General features: G+C 35.3%; 2 protein-coding genes across 2 annotated transcripts; both read left to right on the top strand.

The window, feature by feature from the left end:
- On the top strand, positions 1,921-3,454 carry LOC109232679. The gene is made up of 3 exons (XM_019398434.1): positions 1,921-2,349; positions 2,434-3,271; positions 3,426-3,454. The coding sequence occupies exons 1-3, from the start codon at positions 1,921-1,923 to the stop codon at positions 3,452-3,454; spliced, it is 1,296 nt and encodes a 431-aa protein (XP_019253979.1).
- On the top strand, positions 8,326-14,236 carry LOC109232003 (uncharacterized membrane protein At1g06890-like). Its single transcript, XM_019397667.1, has 8 exons — positions 8,326-8,667; positions 8,752-8,911; positions 10,017-10,201; positions 11,326-11,393; positions 11,850-11,982; positions 13,114-13,275; positions 13,362-13,631; positions 13,753-14,236. The coding sequence occupies exons 2-8, from the start codon at positions 8,791-8,793 to the stop codon at positions 13,867-13,869; spliced, it is 1,056 nt and encodes a 351-aa protein (XP_019253212.1). The 5' UTR covers positions 8,326-8,667; positions 8,752-8,790; the 3' UTR covers positions 13,870-14,236.

The raw sequence follows: 24,937 nt of genomic DNA, 5'->3' as shown, positions 1-24,937 counted from the left end.
TCCAAGTCACATCTGATGGCCAAATAGGATAAAAAATTATTCCCCCCCCCCCCCAACCCACATTTCCCCTTATTTTACAATTACCCCGCTAAATTAGGGCTTAGATAGTATCGAACAACAGTGAGTCGCTCCTCTCTTCTCCGTCGTTCTTGCCGGGATTTTCATCTGTACAGTTGTTATCAAAGTTTGTGGGGTAAGTTTCTTCATTTATTCTTCATATTTTGTCTTTATTGTTCTTCATTTCCTTCTATTTATGGGGATTTTGCTCTGTTTAGGATTTTTTAGGGGGAGGTTGGGTTAGGTCGTAATTGCTGTTTAATATCCCTTAATATATAGGGCTTTTGTTGTGTTTTGCTACATGTTAGAGTGAAAGGCCTTTTTAATGTAGTGTCATGCATGTAATGGCATATTTGGTTATTCTCTTTAGTGTTTTGGGTTTTTGTTTTCAAATCAGAATTTCATCCTAGTGTCTTGGTGTTTTTGTTGGGTCTCGTTCATGTTAGCGGTCCACCACAGTATTTTCTGAATATTATAAGGCATTGTGGGGACGAAAAAGGAATCTTGGATGCTTTTTTACTTTAAAAATCTGTCTTTTTTGTTGGTTTGTTTATGGAGTTGTGTAAAGGTGCAACTTTTGATAACAAATAGTCATTGATAACACTGTTTTTTTTTGTTTCTTTGCAGGTATGAAAAGAAAATGGCTTCAACCCTAGTTAACCTACAAATCCACCACATTGGTAATTTTGTATCCGACCCTGACCTAAGGTATGCAAATGGACTAACCTGTCCTCACTTAGCTACAGTTGATGTGGATGAGCTACATATTATGTTGTTTCACAAGTTTGCTAGGGACTTAGGATTTTTAGAAGTGGATTTGTTTGGATGTAAAGTTAACAAAAGTGGTGCCTATTTCATTTTAAAAACAGATGCTGATGTGTTAAATTTTCTTAATACATTGAAAGGTGGTGACTTTGTTGATGTTTGTATTGTCCATAAAATTAGTGAGCCTATTCTTGTTGAGGACATAACTGAACTAGACCCCACTATACAAACAGAGGGGCATGACAGTGGGTTAAATGAAGAGATAGAAGAATCAGATGAAGGTGAAAGTAATAACTTCTCTTCCTATCACCTTCAAACATCAGAATCTGAATCTGATGAGGACCTTGATGATTCTGAAGGGTCTGACTCACTATTTGATGTAGATGAGAACATTGAAGAGTGTAGTGATTTGGAAGACGATTTAGTTGAAATTAGACAGCCTAAACTCAACAAAAAGAAGGATGCCCAAGTAAATGTAGATGAGATACCATCTGGTCCAGTTGGTGTAGATGATGGTTTTGAAGATATGCATAAGAACAGAAGGGGAAAATATGAAGGGAAACTAGGAGGGGATGACCAGTATTTTGATAGCTCAGATCCAGGTAGTGAGTGTAGTGATGATGACAGAGAACCTGTTGGCCCTGATGAAGTAAGGGATGCTCCAGCTAGGAATCCAAGTAAGAAGGTGTATTTTGATACAACTTCCAAAAAAATATTTTTTGAACTGTATATGATCTTTGAGAATGTTGTACAGTTTAGGGAGGCATTGCAGACATATTCTATTCAAAAAGGTGTCAACCTTAAGTTGAAACCTAATGAGAAGGAAAGGGTTAGGGCAAAGTGCACAAAAAAAGGATGTCCATGGCATATCCTTGGTAGCATTGAAGGCAGCATCAGAAACTTTAGGGTATTACATACTACCCTGTCCATAAATGCTACAAGAAAACAAGGAACAAGATGTGTAACCCACCATGGATTGCAAAAAAATTCAAAGACAGAATAGTTAGTGAGCCTCAAATTAAACTTCATCAGATTCAAGCCTTACTTAGGCAATCATATGGCTTGTATGTGAGTAAAACTTCCTGTAGAAGAGCAAAAATGATAGTTATGAAGGAGAATATGGGTGATTACAAGAAAGAATTTGCTAGGCTTCATGATTATGCAGAAATGCTGAAGTCTACTAATCCTGGCACTACTGTAGTGATAAGGACATCTAAGGATTCAGTTTCTGGCAAGGAAGTCTTTATGGGCATTTATGTCTGTCTTGAAGCATTGAAAACTGGATGGTTAGAAGGGTGCAGAAACATAATTGGCTTTGATGGTGCATTCCTAAAGGGGACATGTAAAGGTGAACTGCTTTCCTGCATTTCCAAGGATGGAAATAATCAAATGTTCCCTGTGGCTTGGGCAGTAGTTGAAAAGGAATCAAAGGATACATGGTCTTGGTTTATCAGGTGTCTCAAGCATGATCTAAACTTGACAGAAACTGAAGGAGAAGGGCTGACAGTCATGTCTGATATGCAGAAGGTATGGTTTCTAATACTCTTTCTTTAAAGTGTAATTGTTTTCATTTATGTTTAAGTTATAACAATATAATTTTTATGACTGTAGGGTCTTCATCTAGCAATAACTCAGTTATTGCCAAATGCTGAAATGAGATGGTGTGCTAGACATATCTGGGCTAATTGGAAGCAAACTTGGCCTGGTGAGGAAAGAAGGAAAAAATTCTGGCAGTGCGCAAGAGCTACATTTGAGGTTTACTTTAGCAAGAAGTTGGATGAAATGGACCAGCTGGGGGGAAATATTGTTCAGGACTTAATGAAATACAACAAGGAAACATGGTGTAGGGCATATTTCAAAGACCATAGTAAGTGTGATGTAGTTGAGAACAACATGTGTGAGACATTCAATAGTTGGATATTGGCAGCTAGGCACAAGTCTATCATTACTATGTTAGAGGAAATTAGAATCAAGTGTATGGAGAGGATGAATAGCATGAGAGAGTTTTCTAAAAAATGGGTAGGTGAGATATCACCCATGGCTATGGAAATACTTGGAGAGAATGCTCAAAGGGCAGCCAAATGTGAAGTCGAATTTAATGGTGAAACAGGGTATGAGATCCAGGATGGGCCATATAAACATGTTGTTGACTTTAGGGCATATACCTGTACTTGTAGATCATGGCAACTCAAAGGAATTCCATGTGCACATGCAATTACAGCAATGCATTACAAGAACTATGAGGTTGAGCCATATGTTGATCATTGGTATAGAAAGGATACCTACCTTAAGGCATATAGCAGATTCATTCAACCGTTAACTAGTATGAATTTGTGGCCAACAAGCACACTGCCAGCTATTGAGCCACCTGTTATAACTGCAATGCCGGGAAGGCCAAAGAAAAAAAGGACAAAGGCTGCTGATGAACCAAAGAAGAAGTTTGGGAAGGGTACAAGGATAGGGAGACAAATGAGATGTTATTTGTGCAAGACTGTAGGACATAACAAGAAAGGATGCCCATCAGCAGTAAGTATTAATGTTTGTTTTGTTACTAATATTGAAAGAATTCAATTACTAGTGATAGTTTTGTTATGTGTATGCAGAAAAACCAAGAGGGAAGGGCTGGATCTAGTTCAGGTAGAGGTGAAACTGCTGAAAGTGGAACTGCAGCAGCTGGAAGTGCATCAACAATACCTGCAAGTACATCAACAACACCAGCAATCCTTGATCCAAGCACACAACAATCAACTAATGTTGCAAGAGGTCCAAAAAGGAAGACCAATGAGCCTAGAAGAGGTGGTGCAAATGCAGGGTCTAAGAGAACAAAGACAGCAGGATATGGTGTGCTATTTGATTCAAGTGGCACTGTTATACAGAGGGTAAATATTTCAACTCAATTACACAATGGTTTACTACATAATCCCTCACTCACAACCTTTTATTTTTGTGCAGTCTGGAACTACTGACAGAGTGGTACACAATCCTTCTACACTCATAAGTTCTGCTCCTACCAACATTGAACTTAGGTTCAAACCACCTGGACTAAAGTGGAAGGGCCGACCAGCAGTTACACAAAGGCAGCTGCAAGAACAGAGTTACAGAAGGGCAAAGTCTGCTACAACCACTCAAGCCACACCAGTTACACAATCCACACCAAGCAGCCAAGCCACAACAGACATTAATTGAAGTGCTCAACTGATATTTACTATGTTTTTGTTGACTGTGGTAGACAATATTTTGTAAAGCTACTTCATTATGTATGTTTTTGTTGATTGCCTATCATTGACAATATTTTGTAAACCAACTCCCTTATTTTGAATGTTTTGTAAACCAGTACTTGTTGCTGTAATGGAGCCTTTGTCAATATATTTCATGAACAAAATTTTACATCAACACAAAATATGTAGCCTAAACCCAGGAAATAACAAAGTGCACTATCAATCCTAAACAAATAACATAATAGCTAACATTAGAACAAGTACAACCACAATTATAATAGCAGCAACTCTCAACTTCGACCTTCCTTGACTTCTTTGACAATGGCATCGATCACTCTTCTTAATAAGAGCCGCAAGAAGAGTCTTGTAGTGTTCTTCCTCAATCGCAGGATCAACCCATCTGAAAAAGCCACAACCTTCACCAATCTCATATCTTCGGCAGCCCAGGAACCTCCTTCCAGGATTGGTGGGTGTTCGTGACATTTTAAGATCTGCAGCAACTCCACAATAACACAAAGGTTGCATCCTCATTGTTGAAGGAGAAGAGGCGGCAATAGCGTATTTGTTGCAGGAGAAGCAGAAAAAATCCACTTTCAAAACAAAAGGAGATTGCAAAAATTGATGGGCAAAGAAGATTCACATGAAATTAAAATTCTATTTTTGACAGTTGAAGCTAACAAAGAAAGAAGAAGGCATCAGAATTTAGCTTCTACAATGTTCAACAATGGAGAATAAGGTACAAAGAAGAAGATGGATGTTAAATAGGCTAAATTATTGCCGTTAGGGCTTTTTTTACTGTCTTCACGCCCCTTACAGGCGTGTGAATCACGCACTGCAGCCACATATGACACATATGATAAGCCACGTTGGATAAGCGTTTATTATTCACGTTTTGAATGAGTATAAGTGTTCAATTGACAAATATGTAAGTTTGGGGACCGGCATGACAAAGTGGGTGAAGTACAAGTGCCATTTAGGCTATTCTGCCTTTTAAATATTAAATATGCAACTAAATGCAAACAAAAATTAACAAGAAAAATCTATAAAAATTAAAATAATTAAAACGAATCTATTTTGTGATTTTTGTAGGAGTATTTTAGTCGGGAAAAATCACGTGCTCACATCTATGAAAAAGTTTTCCATGAAAACATTTTCCTTCATGCAAAACACACCCTGATTGTCTACCATTTCAAACGTTTACATTTGAGTTTTATTAAAAAAAAATTGTGTACTACCTTAATATGAAAAATCGCGAAACTCACCATCTTCATTATCAAAGAGTTTTATATGCAAATTCAAGTATAATGAAGCCACAACTTATACTACTACTAGTCAATTAACCCGCGCTTCGCGCGGTCAAAAAGAAAATTTTCAAAAAAAAGTTTACTATTTCTTATAAAGAATCAATTTACATTAATCAATCATCTATCTGTGATCTACCATAAATTATTATAACAGGTAAATAACTCATTATAACCGATAAAGTATAATTGTTCCTGAAACATAATCTTTTAAACTTTTAATGATAGTGCATATAAGAAATACTCTCACTCATACACTTTATACTAAATAGAAGAAGTGTTTGAAAATTAGAGTACTTATAATATTATATTGCTCCTATTGAGAAACAAAAACATTGCAAATATCGACTTAAGAAAATAAGAATTTGAAACATAAGTATTGCACTAATGAAAGCTTCGAGGAATTCTGCTTCTACCACCCACTATTTCCTTCTCTTTCACATTTCAGGAATATTGCTTGTTTGGCTTTAATTCAGCAACAACCATAACTCTCAACCTACAAAAACTCCATATTCTCCGTACCAATCAGCGTTCACAATTTGATATGCTTCAGCAGTTAATATGTTGTCATGGAAGAAAAATTATGACCTTAAAAAACAGTCATGAAGATGCACATAGACCTTAGACATTATCGACAGATGGTTCACTGCAAACATATTAGCTAGAATATGATTTGAAAGAGAGCAGTACTTACAGATGCTGGAAAATAATCCTAAACTCAAGCAGCAGTCAAGAAATTTTAACAAACAGGAAAACACATTTCACAAGAAATACGAAAAATTTTCTCGGAAAAACCTTAGTGGCACACTGAGTAAAAGCACAACATCACCACAATAAAAAGAAAATTTTCGGTGAAATAATGCATGTGTAACAGTTGTTCTCGAGTTGGCAATTTCTCTTTTCTTCAACTTCACCATACTTTATCCAAGAGATCTTTCTTGTTCAAAATAAATTCGAAACAATAGTCACAATACCAACAAAAGAGATTAAACTAAGAATGTAATTCATTAATTTTTATTGCCTTCATCACTTAAAACTCCCGGCACCTTCAAAAGCCTATTTATTCTCACTTGAGCATATCTCATTATATATTATACAAAAGAATTAAGTTTGGTTCTTCCAGAGCACCATTATTTGAACCCAACCAAAAACACTAACAAACGAGGCAAATTAAAGCTAATCAATACAATACAAATGCACTCTAGGCAGATACAAAAAGTCGGAATCAATTTTCTCAAAATTTACAACATACGTAATTAATTTAAATATCTGCATAAATACATAAAAATAGAGGAAGAATCAAGCAATTGAAATCTAGAGGAGATTTACGTTGGCCGACGGAGAGAACGAAGGGAGAGATGGGTATTTAACTGGCGAAAGAAGAGGAAGAAACGGTTGAAGGAGGTGTTGTAACGGAACAGGAAGTGAAGCGACGTGTGAAAGTAATAATAAGAAGAGCCACAATTATTAGGATTATTATTATAAAAGGTAACTTTAGAATTTTTGACAGAGCACTTAAAAGAAAAAATCAGGAAAAAAGGAGAATGACGATACTTGAGATTCTTGGGCAATGAGAGGTGACACGTAGGCAGGCTTATGTCCCTGCTTTATATTTATATATAAATATAGATTAATTAGCAAAAGAGACATTAATTTGATGACAACGCAAGTGTAATTGCTTGCTTAAACTTTATTATCCGAATAAAATGACAAGGTTCTGTCAAAAAGTGGATATATAATATAAGGTAGGGTCATACTTTAAGTGTTGTGTATATTGTAAGGTCAGAATCCAATATATATGGTATTATTTTTTTTTCTCCATAAAAAGAGCAATAGTGAAGCAATAAATAAAGGAAGAATAAAGTGTAGATGAATCAATTTAAGTAGAAACTTGATACGACTTAGCTTTTATGTTTGTTAAACTCAAAGATAGGATGCAACTTCGATAACAAAATTGTGTATGAGTTAATTACTTTCTCCATATTTGTGTATGAGCTGACAAACCACTCATTTTACTAGTTTGAGGACAAAAAAGATACTTGTTCCAAAGTACTAATTTCAATAGCAAAGAATGGAAACAATGAAATAATGTTTTCTTGCTAGTCAAAATAAAATATTGCATGAAGATTCAATAGCACGATATGTGATTAATGGGGAACGAAGGGATCGTACGGTGCTTAGATCCATATTTCCAGCTTCACATGTATTAGGGTCATTAATGGTGATTAACTTTGTTCCCAAGAGAGGTCCCTTCCATCTAAATCACATTAGTACTATTTAGTTCAAAAGCTGCCAATGGTAAAAAGAAGTAGCAAATCCACACAACTGATGAGTTGAAAATGATTCATGAATATACCAAAAGTGTTCCTAGATTAATAGAGGCGAAACTATGATGTTAACTTTACAGATTTTGAGTTCTAAAAAAGGCAACATATATTGTGATCTTTTAATACAACAGATTCAGGATGAAACTATTAGGTTCTGTCGGACGTGTAATAGAATAGTAGCTCCGCCTCTGCCTAGATAATATACTCAATTGGATATCTTTGATGGTCAATGTAAAAATTGAAGTACAAATTTAGACATCATTAAAAATTGAAGTACAAATTTGTCTCAAATTTATTTATGTTCATTACTATGGTTTGTGATTAATATAATGAATGTTATTGATGAAGATACTGTTGGGTATTTGTGATAGTTTTTAGAACTTGTGGGTATAAGTCATGTTTCAAAAAGAAAAAGCGAAATATGTTTTGAAAGCTGATGTCCAAATACATTTTCATCTTCAAATCAAACTCAACCAAATCGAATTTTTTAAAACAAATTTGGAAATCTATAGCCAAGCGCTAGCTAAATGTTGGGATCACAAAGTAACATAAAAATTCCAAACTTGGTGGACTCTATATGCTAAGTGTCAAAGTCTAAGGATCAAACCAACCAACATTTAAGATTAAGGGTCTAATTGGGTTATTGTCTCTTGAAGAAGCAAGCACGTCCCTTCAACTTCTTTCTCTTCCATCACTTCCTCTCTCAGATTTTGACTGAGATATATGCATACATATATACTCCATATTTACATTTCCACATTAGAAAATTTATCAAACTCAGTGTAATACACGGTTTGGTGAGTTTGCACCAAACTGTAGTTGCAAGTTGCAACTGACTAAAGTCACTGCCCAACTTTTTTTTAGCCCAAAAATTGAAGTTGAAAATCTTCTCAAATATCGTACGATCGGATCTTACGTACAGAGTTTGAAAGTGGGCGCGTGAAGGATTTTAGCTGTGTTTTGATCAAATTTGCTGCTGATTTTGGAATTCTTTAAGATGTGAGATTTAGTGCACTCTTATTTAGGTAAAATTGACTGATTCTTTCGTTTGATTACTTATGCTTGTTTTATTGTTGGATCTAGATAAAGAGCGGAAGCAGACAGCTGTAGCTGAAAGGAAGGATGAGTGAGAACAAGCGTTTTCAGCTAGGGACTATTGGAGCTTTGTCTCTGTCTGTTGTTTCGTCAGTATCGATTGTGATTTGCAATAAAGCGCTTATGAGCTCTTTAGGTTTCCGTTTTGGTGAGTTAAATTTCGAATTTGGTTAAGTTCTGCTTCCTATAATTGATCATCATTTCCGAAAGGTTTTCCTCATATTTGATTCTGAAATCGAAGAGTGAATATTGAATATTTGATTAATTTTCTGCTAATTTGATACCATAGCTTTTGCCAGTCTATATACTTTCCAATCCAGAGCTCATCAAAACCAGTAGCTTTGGTCGGATCCTATGCATGTGTTAAAAAATTCACTAAGTACAAATAATGGATTCGAACCCAATAAATCAATTGAGTTGTAGTTGAATCCGAACTCGACTCTGCATAATGTTTAAATCCTGGATCCGCCACTGGGCCTGAGGGCGAATATGCTTCTGTTTTATGTCATGCATTACCCGTTTCTGGTTTCTCATAAGATAAGAAGTTATCCTGGCATTGTAATAGCTGTATCAATCACCGATGGGTGAAAACTAAGAGGGTGTTTGGCTAAGCTTATAAGCTGGTCAAACTAGCTTATAAGTACTTTTTGGCTTATCTACGCGTTTGGTAAATTTAAAAGTGCTTATAAGTCAAAAATAAGCCAAAAGCCATAAGTTGGTCTCCCCCAACTTATCAAATTTCAGCTTATAAGCACTCTAGGTTTGACCAAAATATTTACTATTCTATCCCTAAAATACTTCTTTTTAAAACAAAACTCTTCGTATACCCAGTTCTTCAGCTGCTTATTATTAATTTCAGCACTTTTATCCAAACACGTAACTGCTTATTTTTTAGATCAGCTTCAACACTTAAAAGTGCTTTTCAGCACCTAATGCTTATCAGCTACTCTAAATCAGCTATAAGCCAAATGGGTTCTAAGTTAATCTCCCTCGATAGTATTGTATTTCAATAAATCTGTGGTTAAATTTGTTAGTTTATAGTTACGACGAATGTTAATAGTCTTGAACTTACAAACTGCATTTAATATCACTTCATGGTTGCAAAACTCATGCTTGAACCACTTAAAGAGTCTCTACTGTTTACCTAGATTTTCAAATTGGGCTGTAGTGGCTGTTACAGGTTTTAATTCACTTATTCCAAGTCTGGGATAGAGAGGAGATGATAATGTACTGTAAACTTTGTTTTATGGCAGCTACAACTTTGACAAGCTGGCATCTACTAGTCACTTTTTGCTCCCTCCATGTGGCACTATGGATGAAGTTATTTGAACACAAACCTTTTGATCCAAGAACTGTAGTTGGATTTGGTATTCTCAATGGAATTTCAATTGGTTTGCTAAACCTTAGCCTTGGTTTCAATTCTGTTGGTTTTTATCAGGTACATTCTTTGCCTTCATCCACCTTCATCGCTATTTCTATGAATTACAAGAAAATACACATGACTTCACACTATAACAAAAAATGGCCTATGTTTTTAAGTTTTACCCTACCTAGACTATATTGTACATATTTTGAAAGCATTAGCAAATTCAAAATCTGTGTTCTTACAACCATTGCTTCTAAAAGCTTTGGAGTTAAATATGTGTTCTCACAACCATTGCTTTCACTCTCTCTTCTTCTCACATCTTCTACATATGCTTCAAGGGGCCGTGTATTTTCTGATTCTCCCCCTGTTTGCAATGTCAGAAAATTGAAGAGTAGAAGTCCACCATTGAAGGCCATTCAAAGCTTTACTTTCGAAAATAGAATTTTTTGAGTTTGTTAGTTGTTTGGATTGGGTGTTGTTCCAATTGATTGAAAATATCAAAAGGAGTTCAAAATTTAAATTTGAAGTAATTTGGAGTAGATTTGAGTTAAATTTCAGAAAAAACGCAAGGTTGAAGACGAAGTCAGTTTTTTGTATAATCATGTATAATCTTGTATAATAGTGTATATGAGTGTATAAACACATCTTATACACTATTATACACTTTTATACACCTTTATACAAGCGTCTGTAGACGAACTTCTTCCACGATTTTCAGTTACAATTCTTGTTCAAAACCAGTCCAAATCTCCATTAAATGACTTCAAATTTTACATACAACCTCCTTATACTATTTCTAACAAGTCTAAATAACACCCACTCTAAAGTTCTCACAAAATCAAATTCGAAATTTAAACCCACATATTTAAGCTTGTTAAAAATCTAATATTCACCACCCAAATGGAACTGGTTTGTTGAACTAATATTTTAGTCACAGTTACTTATTCAAAAAATAACTTAAAAGCTTGAGCAATCTTTTTTAAAAATTAAATAGTAGTTTCGAGAATCTATTGGAGTTGAATGTTGAGTATTAGCCTATTATTTTTGGGCTAGTTGGTTGTAAATTGAAATATAGGGCTATAAAATTGAAAAGTAGGGAGCCGAGTTGTTATGATGTGAAATTTTCCCTTTCAAATATTAATGTCCATTCTGCCTAATGAATTCTGAACTTCAAGCTTTATCTCTAAATGTGCTAGATGACGAAGCTTGCAATCATTCCATGCACTGTACTATTAGAGACACTATTCCTCAGCAAGAAATTCAGGTTAGTTTATCTTTCTCAACAAAAATAAAAATAAAAGTTCAGGTTGCTTGATCAATTTTATTGGGTTAATCGACGTTTTGATTGATGCATTTTCTTTGATTTGTTACATTTTCCTTCAGACTACAACTTTGGCTAAAACATGAACTGGATAACACCTAAAGTTGCATAAACTACCAGGATAAGTTAATTCACTTGTCAGTCTTGACATTATGATTTGGTACTGTTAACTCAGATACCACCAAACTCAGCCAAACATATAAAGAGTGAATCATGTTTCCATAAACAAAAAACTGATTGTTTTAAGGTGCTCGAGGGTGCTATAGCTTCTACTGATGGTTTTGTTATATTGACACTAATGGAATTTGCTTTTTGCTATGTAATTTTCTGCTAGGCTTGGTAGATTCGTCTGTCTTCTCTATTTGTGATTTAACTTGAAACTTCTCTTCATTATTACAGTCGGAGCATTCAACTCTCTCTTTGCGTTCTTCTTTTGGGTGTTGGAATTGCAACTGTAACCGATCTACAGCTGAACTTCTTGGGCTCTATCTTGTCACTTCTTGCTATTCTTACGACTTGTGTTGCTCAAATTGTATCCTTCTGAAGTAGCTAACTCCTCATTTTCATTGTTTTGCACTCCTTTTCGCACTCATTTTCTCATTTCAAGCGATGAAGCAATATTAAGCGAAGGGTTATCACTTCATGAGTGAAGTCATGTCCTTCGAACAATAACACACGAAGTGATCCCCATGAGAAGAAGTCGGTTCATTGAATCTCAACTTTGAGAAGTTGATAGTCATAAGGGTCAGGCAGCTTGGTGCACAACGCATTCCGCATATACGTAGGTCCGGGGAAGAGCTGCACCCCAAGGGCTGTGATGTAAACAGCCTACCCTAATGCAAACATTATAGTACTAAGATTTTCATATATATTTCATTTTTTTGTTATAAAAATATTCATATATGTTAAGTGTTTTTTAATTTGTGTAGATTGTGTGCTTCACTTCTTGCTTTTCCATTCAAGCCCCATGGAGATTGTCACTTTTCCGTGCTTTTCCCTCTTAAGAACACTGTGTCAACCTGCATAAGGATTAGATGTGGTGATTTTCGTTTAATAGAGGTCCTTGACTTAATTGCGGACTAGTGAGGGATGCATTCCTTTTTATTTTTGTGATGACGGTGGTGACCGGGCCAGCTTGTGTGCAGTGTGCACCTCGACTCATTCCACGTGGTACGTGTTACCTCCCACCAGTACAGCCGTACAGGGACCGGGTAACTCTGGCCACCAAGTCTTAGAAGGGAAGAAATCACCTAGTATTTTTTTCCTCCATTAGAATTTAAGCTGAAACCTCATAGTTCTCCCCGCCACTCCATTGATCACTAGGTCACACCCTTAGGTGCAGCGGATTCTTCATGCTATCAGTTTTCATGTTTAGCTTCTAATGTGGAGTAAGATGCAAAATCTTAATGCTATCTATGTAACCGACCTTGAACTTATAACTTGCTTTGTTATACCTGTTGTCTTTTGGAGCTGCATTTCCTTGCAATTTTATTGTAATAATTTTGATCGTCTCGACATTCATGGCTTTTCACCTATGTTATTCGCATCAAACATGATATGGAAAAGTTTGTAAATCAATTTCGAAAGCTAGGTCTTTTAAGACATATATTGCCGTGGTCCATGAATATGTTCTACTGTTTATTTCTTAATTAGCTTCGTTCAGATGACCAATACCATCCAGAAGAAGTTCAAGGTTTCTTCAACACAACTGTTGTATCAATCTAGTCCATACCAAGCCATGACTTTGTTCATCTCTGGTCCATTTCTGGATAAGTTTTTGACTCAGCAAAATGTATTTGCCTTCAGATATACACCACAAGTGCTGGTAACATTATAAACCCTTCTTGACAATGTATTTACTGCTGTTCTGATGTGTATGGTCCCATACCTGATTCATTTTTATAATTACAGGTTTTCATTGCCCTCTCCTGCTTGATCGCAGTCTCTGTTAACTTTAGCACATTCCTTGTGATTGGAAAGACATCCCCTGTCACCTACCAAGTCCTTGGCCATCTCAAAACCTGTCTAGTATTAGCTTTTGGGTATATCTTACTTCATGACCCATTCAACTGGAGGAATATTCTTGGAATCCTTGTTGCTTTGATAGGAATGGTTCTCTATTCATATTATTGCAGCCGCGAAGGTCAGAAAAAAGCTACAGAAGTATCGGTACAACTTCAGGTATGACGTGATATTTTTGTTCTATCAAATGCATTTTATTTCATTGTTGGACATATAAAACAGAACTTGACAAGTCATGCAACTATTGATCATCACTTCTTCTTTCATTTAAATGATACAGACAAAGGAAGGTGAATCTGATCCTCTAATAGGCCTGGAAAACGGTGCTGGTGCAATAGATGATGTAGCTCTGCCGATAGCCCCAATTAGAAAAGCAGACAAGGATTTAAATGCTTGAAGATTGCGACAATTGAGAGTGTCTTAATTAGCATTCCAAGATGCATCAATCTGAATTATGATGAAATTGACAATTCACCATGGGACTTATGCAATTGCAACAATGCTTCCCCTGCTTCAGAATCGTATGAGTAACAAGGAACGCCCATTTTGATAGCAGTTTGAAGTCTAGATTTGAGATGTCACCATTATTCTGTTGTAAGCAATGCATTTACTTCCCTGGTTCCTTGTATAATTAGAATATTTGAAGCATAGTAAAAGTGATTTGTTTAGAAATTATTTGAGTTCTAGCTGAATAATGTTATCTCTTATAGCATATTTCTTATTCTAAGCAGCTTCTCCCCAGTAAGCATACTTTTATTTGTTCACATTTGATGTTTCTTAGTCAAATCCAGCGTATAATTTTGTCATTTTAGTTGGTGAAACATAACTTTTTCCGCATAATAGGTGATCCATTAAATAAATATGTAAATTACTCAAAGAGAACCCAAGGGGATCCTAGTATCCCCTGGGGCTACTAGGGCTTTGGTGATCTGTTCCTTTGCCCCGTTGGCCTCCTGTATCAGTCAGCATGTACATGAAAGGTGTGAAGGTGCGAGGCAGAGCCACTGTCGTGCGAAACTAATCTTACTGATATAAGTTCTTGTCTTGGATTAATCACGAGAGGAAGGTTTCCTTGTTTAACCATAACAAAGAAATTGGAAATGCTGCAAACGAGGGATGACAAATATTATTTTTACAGATGTGACCAGCAAGGCAATAACTCTGTATCTTTTGGCTCCAAAAGCTTGGTAGTTTATTGGTTCCATCCCCATGTCCAGACTGTCAAAAACAGAGTATATTTGCAAAGCAAATTGATAATGGACCAAATTCTGCATTCCAAAATCTCGTGAGAATAGCACAGAGAATATTGATTGATTGGTTAGTTAGGTACCATGGTCATGATAGAACAGGAATATTATTCATGCTTGGAAAATGCCTTCAAATCACTGGCAATTTTTTACTACTCTTGGAGAATACTATGTAGTAAGGTTATGTATTGTACTTGATATCCTCTGCTGCAATGAAGCAAGTCTAGACAACCTAGACTGATATCTGAAATGCATGGGTCTTATAATTTCTGTTAGAGAAGAAAGCTAGGTTAAAAGGAAAAACGAAAAGAACTAGAGATCCGCCGACATGTGCAAAGCAAATTGTGCTAATACATATTTACCACCAAAGGATGGATGAGATTACTCCTCTCTTAATCAGAGGTCTTAGGTTCGAGCTCTAACAATGAAGAAACTCTTGGTAGAAGAGTCTCCTTTTAGTGAGTCTTACACAACACGAATCCGGATAAGTCGAGCCAGATCGTTTCGGATTCACTTGCCAACCTGTGTGTCTAGAGGAAAGTTGTAATTTGCCATTGACTTCATAATTTTCTGTTGAAATCCATTTTGTTGGCTGGTTAACTCTATTTATGGTTAACTCTATTTTTTTATCTGGATGTCAGAAGTGCAAGCAAAAACGTGATGGTACAGGTGATGTGAAGATGTGCTCTTTAGATTCTTTAAACGGTTGGGCTGTGCATTCTGCCCTCTGAGAGCCTTTTTAAGTTTTTTGCACTTTTAACTTTTTTGAAGTTGAATTTTTTGTGTGTTTTTGCTTAGTATAGATGGAGCGCGCACCGATGCTTCTTTAGTTGCAATTAGGGCGCGTTAGTTACTCTACCCTTAATCTTTTTGTATTATTTATTTACTTAAAAGCTATTGCATATTACCAGCTAATTTTCTATTCCCAGAGCTTGGAGCCCTATATATACCTTTCGAAGGGAGAGCTTAGTTTCTCTTGCAACATTTTGGACATTTTAGGTGATATAACATGATATTTTTTCGTTTCTATATACTATTTGAAATTTTATTATTAAAATTGTCCACGTTAAGTTATTTACCCGACCTAAACAAGTTTTAGCTACAACATATATATATATATATGATATATATATATATATATATATATATATATATATATATATATATTATATATATTATATATATATATTATATTATTTGTTTGTTTAAACTAGAATCCTTTATGTGGTAGTCTTCCTTATTTAGACGCGGAATTTTGGGATCACGTATATTTCTTCAGAGATTTTACTTATGCAATCATCGCACCTCAATCAAGCCAATGTATTTGTAGAATCTTCTATTACGCCGATTTCTCTGATAATCAAGTTCTATTCTCTGGTTCTCTCTGTTTCCTCTGGCTTTCCATAAACGAAGGTTTTGAAAAAAAAAATGCAAACAATTAGCTACAATTGTATTGAATTTCGCGATATAATGTCAAAATATTATGCTTCAGCTAAATGGTCACTGGGATAGCGTTGGGAGATACAAAGACTTTGATGTTGATGGAATTGTAGTCAATGAAGATTCAAATTATAGTCAATTGAATTCCGCAATTGCAGAGCATCTAATAATCGATACCTCCGCAAAAATCATCAAAATCAAATACACTGTCAACGAACGTTTTCCTCCAATGGAAATTCAGAACGATCTGGGAGTTCGAGTATATATGGAGACGAAAAAGGAAAACAAAAACTTAGGAATGTATCCGTTGTGTATAACAGTGCGTGATTTCGATTTGGAATGCAGTATCTCAAATTCGAGCACAATTGCAGGTTTGCTCTATTTTTTCAGTACTGATGTTTTGTCACTTTCACGTGTTCTACAATTTTACTACAACTTATCTACAATAATACTACATAACAAATGTTGTTCAACTGTTATGTATCTTCAAGTATTCTGTCAAATACCGAACACATAAATATACAGAGGTCTCAATCGTAGATACTTTTAATCGAGTGCAGGTTCATCTGATTATCGTATGTCTAACGTGGTACAATTGTCAAGCAATTGTAACATAATTGGAGAAGTATTAGGAACAATGAAGTTGATTGATAGACCAACATCTCTGGCAATTGTGGAATATGAAAGTATCATCATAACAAAACATACGACAAATGTTATTGAAGTAGGCCAAGTTTACCAAGACAAGAAAACAATTGTCAGTGCAAAGCACTATTCTGTCATGAATAAGTTTCAATTTAGGGTGAAAAGGTCTAGTGCAAGAAGGTAGGAACATTTCATTAGTCAAATTCATATTTTTGTATAATTTGTATATAAATTGTTTAATATAAGATTTTTGTGCTTAAACGGCCTCGTATTTTGTAGCTGCATTTTTCATAATATTTTTCGAATTGTTTTTATTATGTAGCCACTGCCTCCAATGTGTTGCAGACAATTGTACGTGGCACTTCAAGTCCACCAGCTTAAATGAATCAACATTGTTCAAGGTTCCAAAATTCAACAGCTTGCACACATGCACTTTGATGGACAACACATACATACAACGCAAACCTACTGCCATGGTAGTTGGCAGGATGGTGATGCCAAAATATGCGGATCCTAAGATAATATACACACCAAAAGATCATACAAACTGATATGTTGTCGGATTATGGTATGATCTTAACATACATGTAAGCTTGGAGAGCAAAGGAAAAGGCTTTGGAATTTTTGAGAGGTCATCCTGCTGATTCCTACAGTCGCTTGCCGAGTTATTTGTATATTCTGGAGAAGACTTATCTGGGGTCGGTAGTGAAATTGCAGAAGACTGAAGATGATTGTTTCTTGTATGCATTTGTTGTACTTAGTACGTGTTACAACCCATGTTTTCGTACGTGAAAGTACGCCATAAGTAAATTGATGAAAGCTCGAAAATGAGATGTTACATCCCGCATTTTCGTACGTTAAAGATTCGTCGTAAGTTAATCGATGTAAGTTCGGGAATGAGATTATTTTGAGATTATAAGTATTATGCTATTTATAACAAGTGATAAGTAAATTTGTGAAGATGAGAGGGTAAGCGAATCGAAGAAAATGAGTTTCGTCGAAGTTTGACATTTTGATAAAATACGGTCCAAGCTATAATACCCCGTATTTATGGACTAGTGCCATACAAGGTACCACATGACCATGATAGTAAGGTGTATAATGTATGTTAAAAGTAAGCAGTATTATAAGTAATTTGAGATAATTCTTAATTATGTGTATAATTGGGTAATTATTAATTTGAGTGGAAAGTTAACAAATTAATTAGAAGTTGAGGAAAATTATTTAAGTGAGATTTGGATAATTATCAGGCGGCAACTATCCACGTGGGGGGTATGTAAGTGTGGCAACAAATTGCCAACTAATCAAGTCTAAAGGAGGTGGTGGCACAAAATAAATCAACATGGATGTTGCTGCACCAACTATTGTAAATAAATACATTTTCCAATGATGGAAGTTGGATGCATGAATTTATGCATCAAAAGGACTCCAGCAACGTTAATCTTCCAAATCAAAGTTAGAAGGAATCTTGCAATAAAACCAGATTTCATGGCGTCGTAAGAACGTGAGATTTGGTAATTATAAGGGAGTACGGTGCAATCTTTCTCAAAGAATATCATACTGATTTCCTCCTACTTCGATCCGTCGTTACATGTTTTGTCGCAATCGACGTGTATTAGAGGGATTGTCAAGAGAATCGGCTCAGGTATGTTAAGGTTATCCCTTCTTTCTTTTTGGTATGATCCAAATGATATAAACGAAACGAGCAAACGCACAGCTTTCATAAATGACTCTATTTCATAGAAGTATTAGAGGTGCCTATGTTCTTGAATTCCATGTGTCTTATTATTACATCTTCTATTCATGGGTCTAAGAAAAATACGTAAGTTGAAAAATAAAGTTTACTTCATGATATTACTCAAAGGAATAATGATCTTATGACATTCCGAGAGATTTTATTGACGTACTTCTTATACATTGCATTCATTTATATATGTACATTGACCCATGACTTGATGGCATTATATATATATATATATATATATATATATATATATATATATATATATATATATATATTATGTACTTATATGTATATGGGACATGAGAAAAGGTTACGGCGTTATATACGCACCACCACTTGATCAGCTGGTATACGTTGATGATCTTGCCCACAGTGGCCGAGATGATATGATGGGATGCCCTCAGAGGCTTAATGATGTTATGAACACATGTACCTATGCACGACATGACATTTATACGCATATGCATGGCATTATACATATTACTAATTCACAGAGTATTCAGACTTACATGTCGAGTCTTTTACTCCATGTTTCTCTCATGTCTATATTTACTCATTTTTATTTCTTACATACTCGGTACATTATTTGTATTGACGTCCCTTTTGCTTGGGGACGCTGCGTTTCATGCCTGCAGGTCCCGATGGACAGGTCGAGAGTCCTCCAAGTAGGCTATCAGCTCAACGGAAGATGTTGGTGCGCTCCATTTGCTCCGGAGTTGCTTATTTGTTCAGTATGATTTGGACGTGTATTGTTTAGTATGGCGGGCCCTGTCCCGACCTTTATGATACTTATGTACTCTTAGAGGCTTGTAGACATATGTCATGTACGTAAAAGATTGTATGGCCTTGTCGGCCTATATTCAGTTTACGAGTGATCATTTTGGTCTTATAGGCCCGTATGTCTTATGTATAAGTTGGTACTACATGTTTTATTCTAGTTATCCTACGGCATCCTTTCCGTCTCATTTACCTATGTTAGCATGATACGAGAAGATACGATATGTTGGTACTCGATTGTGTAAGGTACCGGGTGCCCGTCGCGACCCATCGGTTTGGGTCGTGACAGTACGTCCATCAAGGGTTGAGAGTATTGTAGGCCAGTTGTAGTAGTTGATGGCACCTTCTTGAAATCAGCATATAGGGGAATCATGCTAACAGCTAGCACAATGGATGCAACAGGTATTGTAGATTAATTGTATAAATATTGTTATAAAGTTGTTTTTCAGTCTGTATTTTTTATACTCTCAAGTTTTATTACAGAAAATGAAGTTCTTTTTTCCACCTATATGATAGGTAGCATATTACCACAGGCATACGCTGTTGTTGACTCAAAAAATGATGCATCATGTAGGTGGTTTTTTGAGCAATTTCAAACATGCATATGGTGAAAAATCAAATATGTGTATTGTTTCGGGCCGGAATGAGAGTATCTTGAAGGCAATATCTACTATTTATACCGGCATGCCATATTATGCTTGCATGTGGCATATTTGGACAAATATAAGGTCAAAATTCAAGAAGGGTCATCTAAAGTTAAGCGAATTGTACTTTGCCACGGCGCAATCATACACGTTTGAAGAGATCGACACGCATGTTAAAGCATACCTATACGATATTGGCTATCACAGATGGTCTCGGGTACATGCTACGGTGAACAGAACATGGACGATGACATCAAACATTGCAGAGTCATTGAATGCGGTAAAAAAGATGTAAGAGAGCTGCCCGTAGTAGAACTATTAGAGTACATGAGGACTCTTCTTGAACGTTGGACTAGTGAAAAGTTATTAAATGCAAAGGGTACATTTTCATACCTTGGGAAAAATACAACAAAGATTTGGAGGACAACAGGACATTGTCGCAGAAGACGAGAGTAAGCTATAGCCATTAATATCAGATCAATGATTCCATCAAACTAAATATATACTGTTAATTATAGAAAAGTTGTTGTATAATTGTAGTTATTTTGTTTTTATATCTATTGCTGATAGCTTGTTGTGTGTTTGAAATGAAATTATAGGTGAGGGTTTCCAGAGATCACATTCATACTGTGATAGATGGTGTGAAGCGCTTCATTGTTTGCCTTCAAAACAAGAGATGTAGTTGTGGACAATTCCAGCTTGATGAACTTTCTTGTGCACATGCTTTGGCGGCTTTGAGGCACAGGAACGAATCTTATGAAAATTATTGTTCTCCTTATTACACGAGGGAGAGCCTTTCCCAGACTTAAGAAATACCAGGAGACCCGCTGCCTGACGAAAGCAAATGAAATGTGCCACAACATATAGCTGAAGAAGTTGTAAAGCCACCTACCGGGAAAAGGCAGCCAGGGAGACCTCAAAAACAAAGATACAAACCATATGATTAAGTAAATGCAAAAAATTACAAGGTTTCATGTGGCAACTGCGGACTAGAAGGGTATAACAAAAGATCTTGTAGGAATGCTCCAAAAGGAAATAAAAATTGATACAGTCTAAAGTTTTTTTTACTGAGTACCGTTGATGATAATCTGTCCTTTAAGACATATGAAGTTGTATTTGTTCTGTTATGGTGTAATTGTATTGCTAATTTGAATAAAAATAGTTTCCTTTAATGAATGTTTGATAAACAGATTTCAACTCTTAATGCAATTGTATTGTAGTTATTTCGTTCAAATACTGTGTTTATTTATTACTTTGCAGCCTTTCCTAACAACACTGCTTAAATTGAATAAATTATGTATTTTTGTGTTGTAGCTGTAGACATAATTATAGTTAAGATGTAAAGAAATTATATAGTAGCAATATCGAGATCAAGTACTAACAACTTTCAACAAAAAAAAAAGCCACAGATGTTTTTTATTCTAAGTAGTAGACTTCTTGACAACAAAACAAAAGGTAAAACAAATGTAGCACAAGTCTGCTACAAATAAATTGCATCTGACTTGTTCTTAATAAACAATTTGTCTATAATTTTACTACAATCCAGCTACAACTAACTACTTTAACTATAATTTTTCTACTGAAAAGGGCAGCTAGTTCTTCTTTTTTCGGACTTGTATTCTCTCGTTCACAACTGGTGCACCTTTTTTTCTTGCTAATCTGTCAGTCACCTCACTTTCACTAATTGCACCAAGCTTTTGCTTTTTCCTAGCATAATCCCAAAGTAGCGCTCCATAGCGTCTACGGTGTTGATAAAAAAAAAAAACAGATTTCGTTATTTCTCAATGCTTCTTACAATTTAACTATAATTTTCAAACAAAAAAAATAATAGAATTCAAAAAAAAACATAATACTATAGCTAATCATTAAATTCTGCCAGGGTATGTGTGTACCGTATCGTTGAGAACTTGCCCGAGATGTGCCAAAGTATAAAACCACTCTTTTTTATCAACTTTCTCTACTCCAAGATCATACTACGTGTTGAGCTGGTTATCTTTTAAAGAATACGGTGCCTTCCTCCTATTTAATCACATAGCGAGTACAAGTATTATGTAGTTTTAACTGGAAATCCAAAAATTGTATGCACTCGATAATATGAAAAAATTGTATTATCTAACCTCTTTGAAACCGTGTCGGTACCAAAGTGTAACCACTTATTGAATTCTTCCAACAAGTCAGGATCAACATCGTCACCAATAACCCCGGTAAATGGATGCTTGATGAGGAAAATTGGAGGTCCAACAGAAGTGCTTCACTCAGAACTGTAATAAGGGAGAAAGGGGGATCTGGCATGCTTTCCGGGCTGCCTTGTTTTTCCTTGATGCACACGAGTTGTTTTATCTTCATTAAGCTCGCCGAACTTAATAATCTGGGAGAAGTTCTCTGGCAGCTCAAAATCATCAAGTGTTACTTCCCTTTTTCCAGACCTGGAGTCATTGTCCGAATCACCTACATTGATGTAGCCGGCTGGTTCACCTTCAAAGTTTAAAATAAAACAACATTGTATGTTGGTTGCATCAGTTCTTTTTGGAAAATTAAAACTTATGTAAAACATGTTATTTTTTCCCTACAATTATATTGCAACATATAATACCACTGAAATCTTCACAGCAATCGTCTCTTTGTTGTATAACGTTTGCTTGTTGAATGGGAGATTGCAAATGCATAGTCTCCTTCTTCTCATTTAAATGCTCTCCTTGTATGCCAACTTTAGCATCCTGTTTTGGAGAGTCCACATGCATAGTTTCCTTCTCAATTACAATAAATATGTACAGCTTAATAAAATTATAGATAATTTGTATTAAATAGAAACAACACCATAGATAAATTGTACTTTAATTGTAGTAAATTTGTTGAAATGATGTCCTGTAGCTGAGATGCAATATGTATTGTGAAATATGTTGATAAAATGTACTAAATCATACCTGCAGTTTCTTCATCCAATACCCCTTGAAATTGGGAAGATAAGTCAATACCTACAGAAACATTCTCCTCATTTTGAATATCATTTATGTGTCATGTATCTAAGAAAATAATTGGAAATATAATGTAGATTATTTGTTGGTAATTTAGGCTATATGTAGATTTAACGTAGATATAATGTTAATATAATGTACAATATAATTTTAACAATTTTGTTAAAATTGTTAAGATACCTATTTTAATGCTACTGGCCAACACTGGTTTAGCACTACTGCCTGGATCGTGTTGATTGTTCTTTTCTTCATATTAGCTCATCATTTTTTGTAGAACTCTCAGTAAACTGCAAGCATAATTTGTTAGGCTATATACTTTATGATTGATAATAGAAATATGGACATGGTAAAAATTATTGTCCAAAATGAATATATATTTCGAATGAAACCTTAGCATCAATGTTAGTATCATTTTGACCGTTTATTTCCTGTAAAACAGACTTGTGGAATCATTGAGTAGCAGTCGAATGCTACCTAGTTCTTCAAAAACCTAAAGAACAAATTTTTTTATAACGTATCGTACAATTAGAGGCTTTTTACTATTACTATATATATATATATATATATATATATATATATATATATATATATATATATATATATATATATATATATACCTCTTTCTTGAAGGTTCCAAGGTCTGAACCCACCTACGTATTAAAATAGAAAGAGTTAACGAAATAATTTGCATAACATAAATTAAAGAAACTAGCCAGGATTATGTATAGATGTTACCTTACCAATATCTTTTCTTAATTTTTTTATTTGTTTCACAATATCTTTCTTGTCATCTATTCCCATTGCCTGCTTATGTCCAGATAGAGATGGAGCATCTGTCGGATGCTCGGCCTTTATTTCATCTTCTTCAAGGATGTATTCAACTATGTCTGGTAAAGTCATTCTTGAAAGCTATTCTGGGCTTCAAGTATGTTGGTGAACTGAGTGAAAAAAATGTGAGGGACCTAGTCATAATATGTATAAAATGTGTAGATAATCTTTATTAAATTATCTTTTCAGAAGTAAAAAATATTTACCTTGATCCATGATGGTTTGATCATTCTATCTTCCAATGCAGATAACCATATCTTGTCCTTACAGCTGTCCAGTTAAGTATGCGGTGGATCCAATTACCAACCCTTGTAGCTATATCAGTGTTGACTGTAGAACAACACTCACACAATCGTATTTGCATAGAGAGTGCAAAACCTCGAATGAGATAAAATGCACAGAAGGGTTGAGCTTGTGCCTAATGGACTAAAGCAATTGTGTATAAGCTTCGATGCCCCAATGCGTAATTCGCATACTGCCCCGAGTCCACCAAGTAGAACCTAAAATGGTCTATTAAACCTATATTATCTTTGTCTGAGGGACAGATGAAGAATTCTATCAGATAGAGAATACACAGCTTGACTGCATCCTCATCATTCACCCAATTACGACTGGTTACAATTTGTTTCAAGTATGACTTCTCAACTTTTTTCTTGTTCGTAAAATAGCTCCTCATTATTTTACTGTCATACTTAGTTGTGTAACCAAAGTCCGTCACTTCTGTAAAATATCTAAGGCAGTGATAAGGGCAAACTCCCTCAACCCAAAGTTCAGCCTCTCCCCCTTTATCTCTGCTCTAAAAAAGTCAAAACCAAATGTGTTCTATTCGTACTTCATGAGAAGGTGAATTGCCTGATTTTGGATACATATTTTGGGCAGGAAAAGAAAATACCCAAAACATGTCTTCTTAAATAACTTTAACCCATTTTCAGACAATAATTTGGCTAGGAAAAGCAGGGTCGGATAATGTCTGGAGCCTAGTGATGACATAATCAACATCATGTGGTGCAAAAAATGTTCGATTCTGCACCAAAAGAAAAAGTAAGTTAATAAAACTTGTGTAACGACCCGACCGGTCGTTTTGAGCTTTTGCACTTTGATCGCCAGTTCTCGGGCATGACTTGCCCCGTGTTATGTATTGTGACTAATGTAGATCATTGGTTTT

Source organism: Nicotiana attenuata, chromosome 1 (assembly GCF_001879085.1).
Source record: "Nicotiana attenuata strain UT chromosome 1, NIATTr2, whole genome shotgun sequence".
NCBI lineage: Eukaryota > Viridiplantae > Streptophyta > Magnoliopsida > Solanales > Solanaceae > Nicotiana > Nicotiana attenuata.
This window is presented reverse-complemented; position numbering and strand designations above follow the sequence as displayed.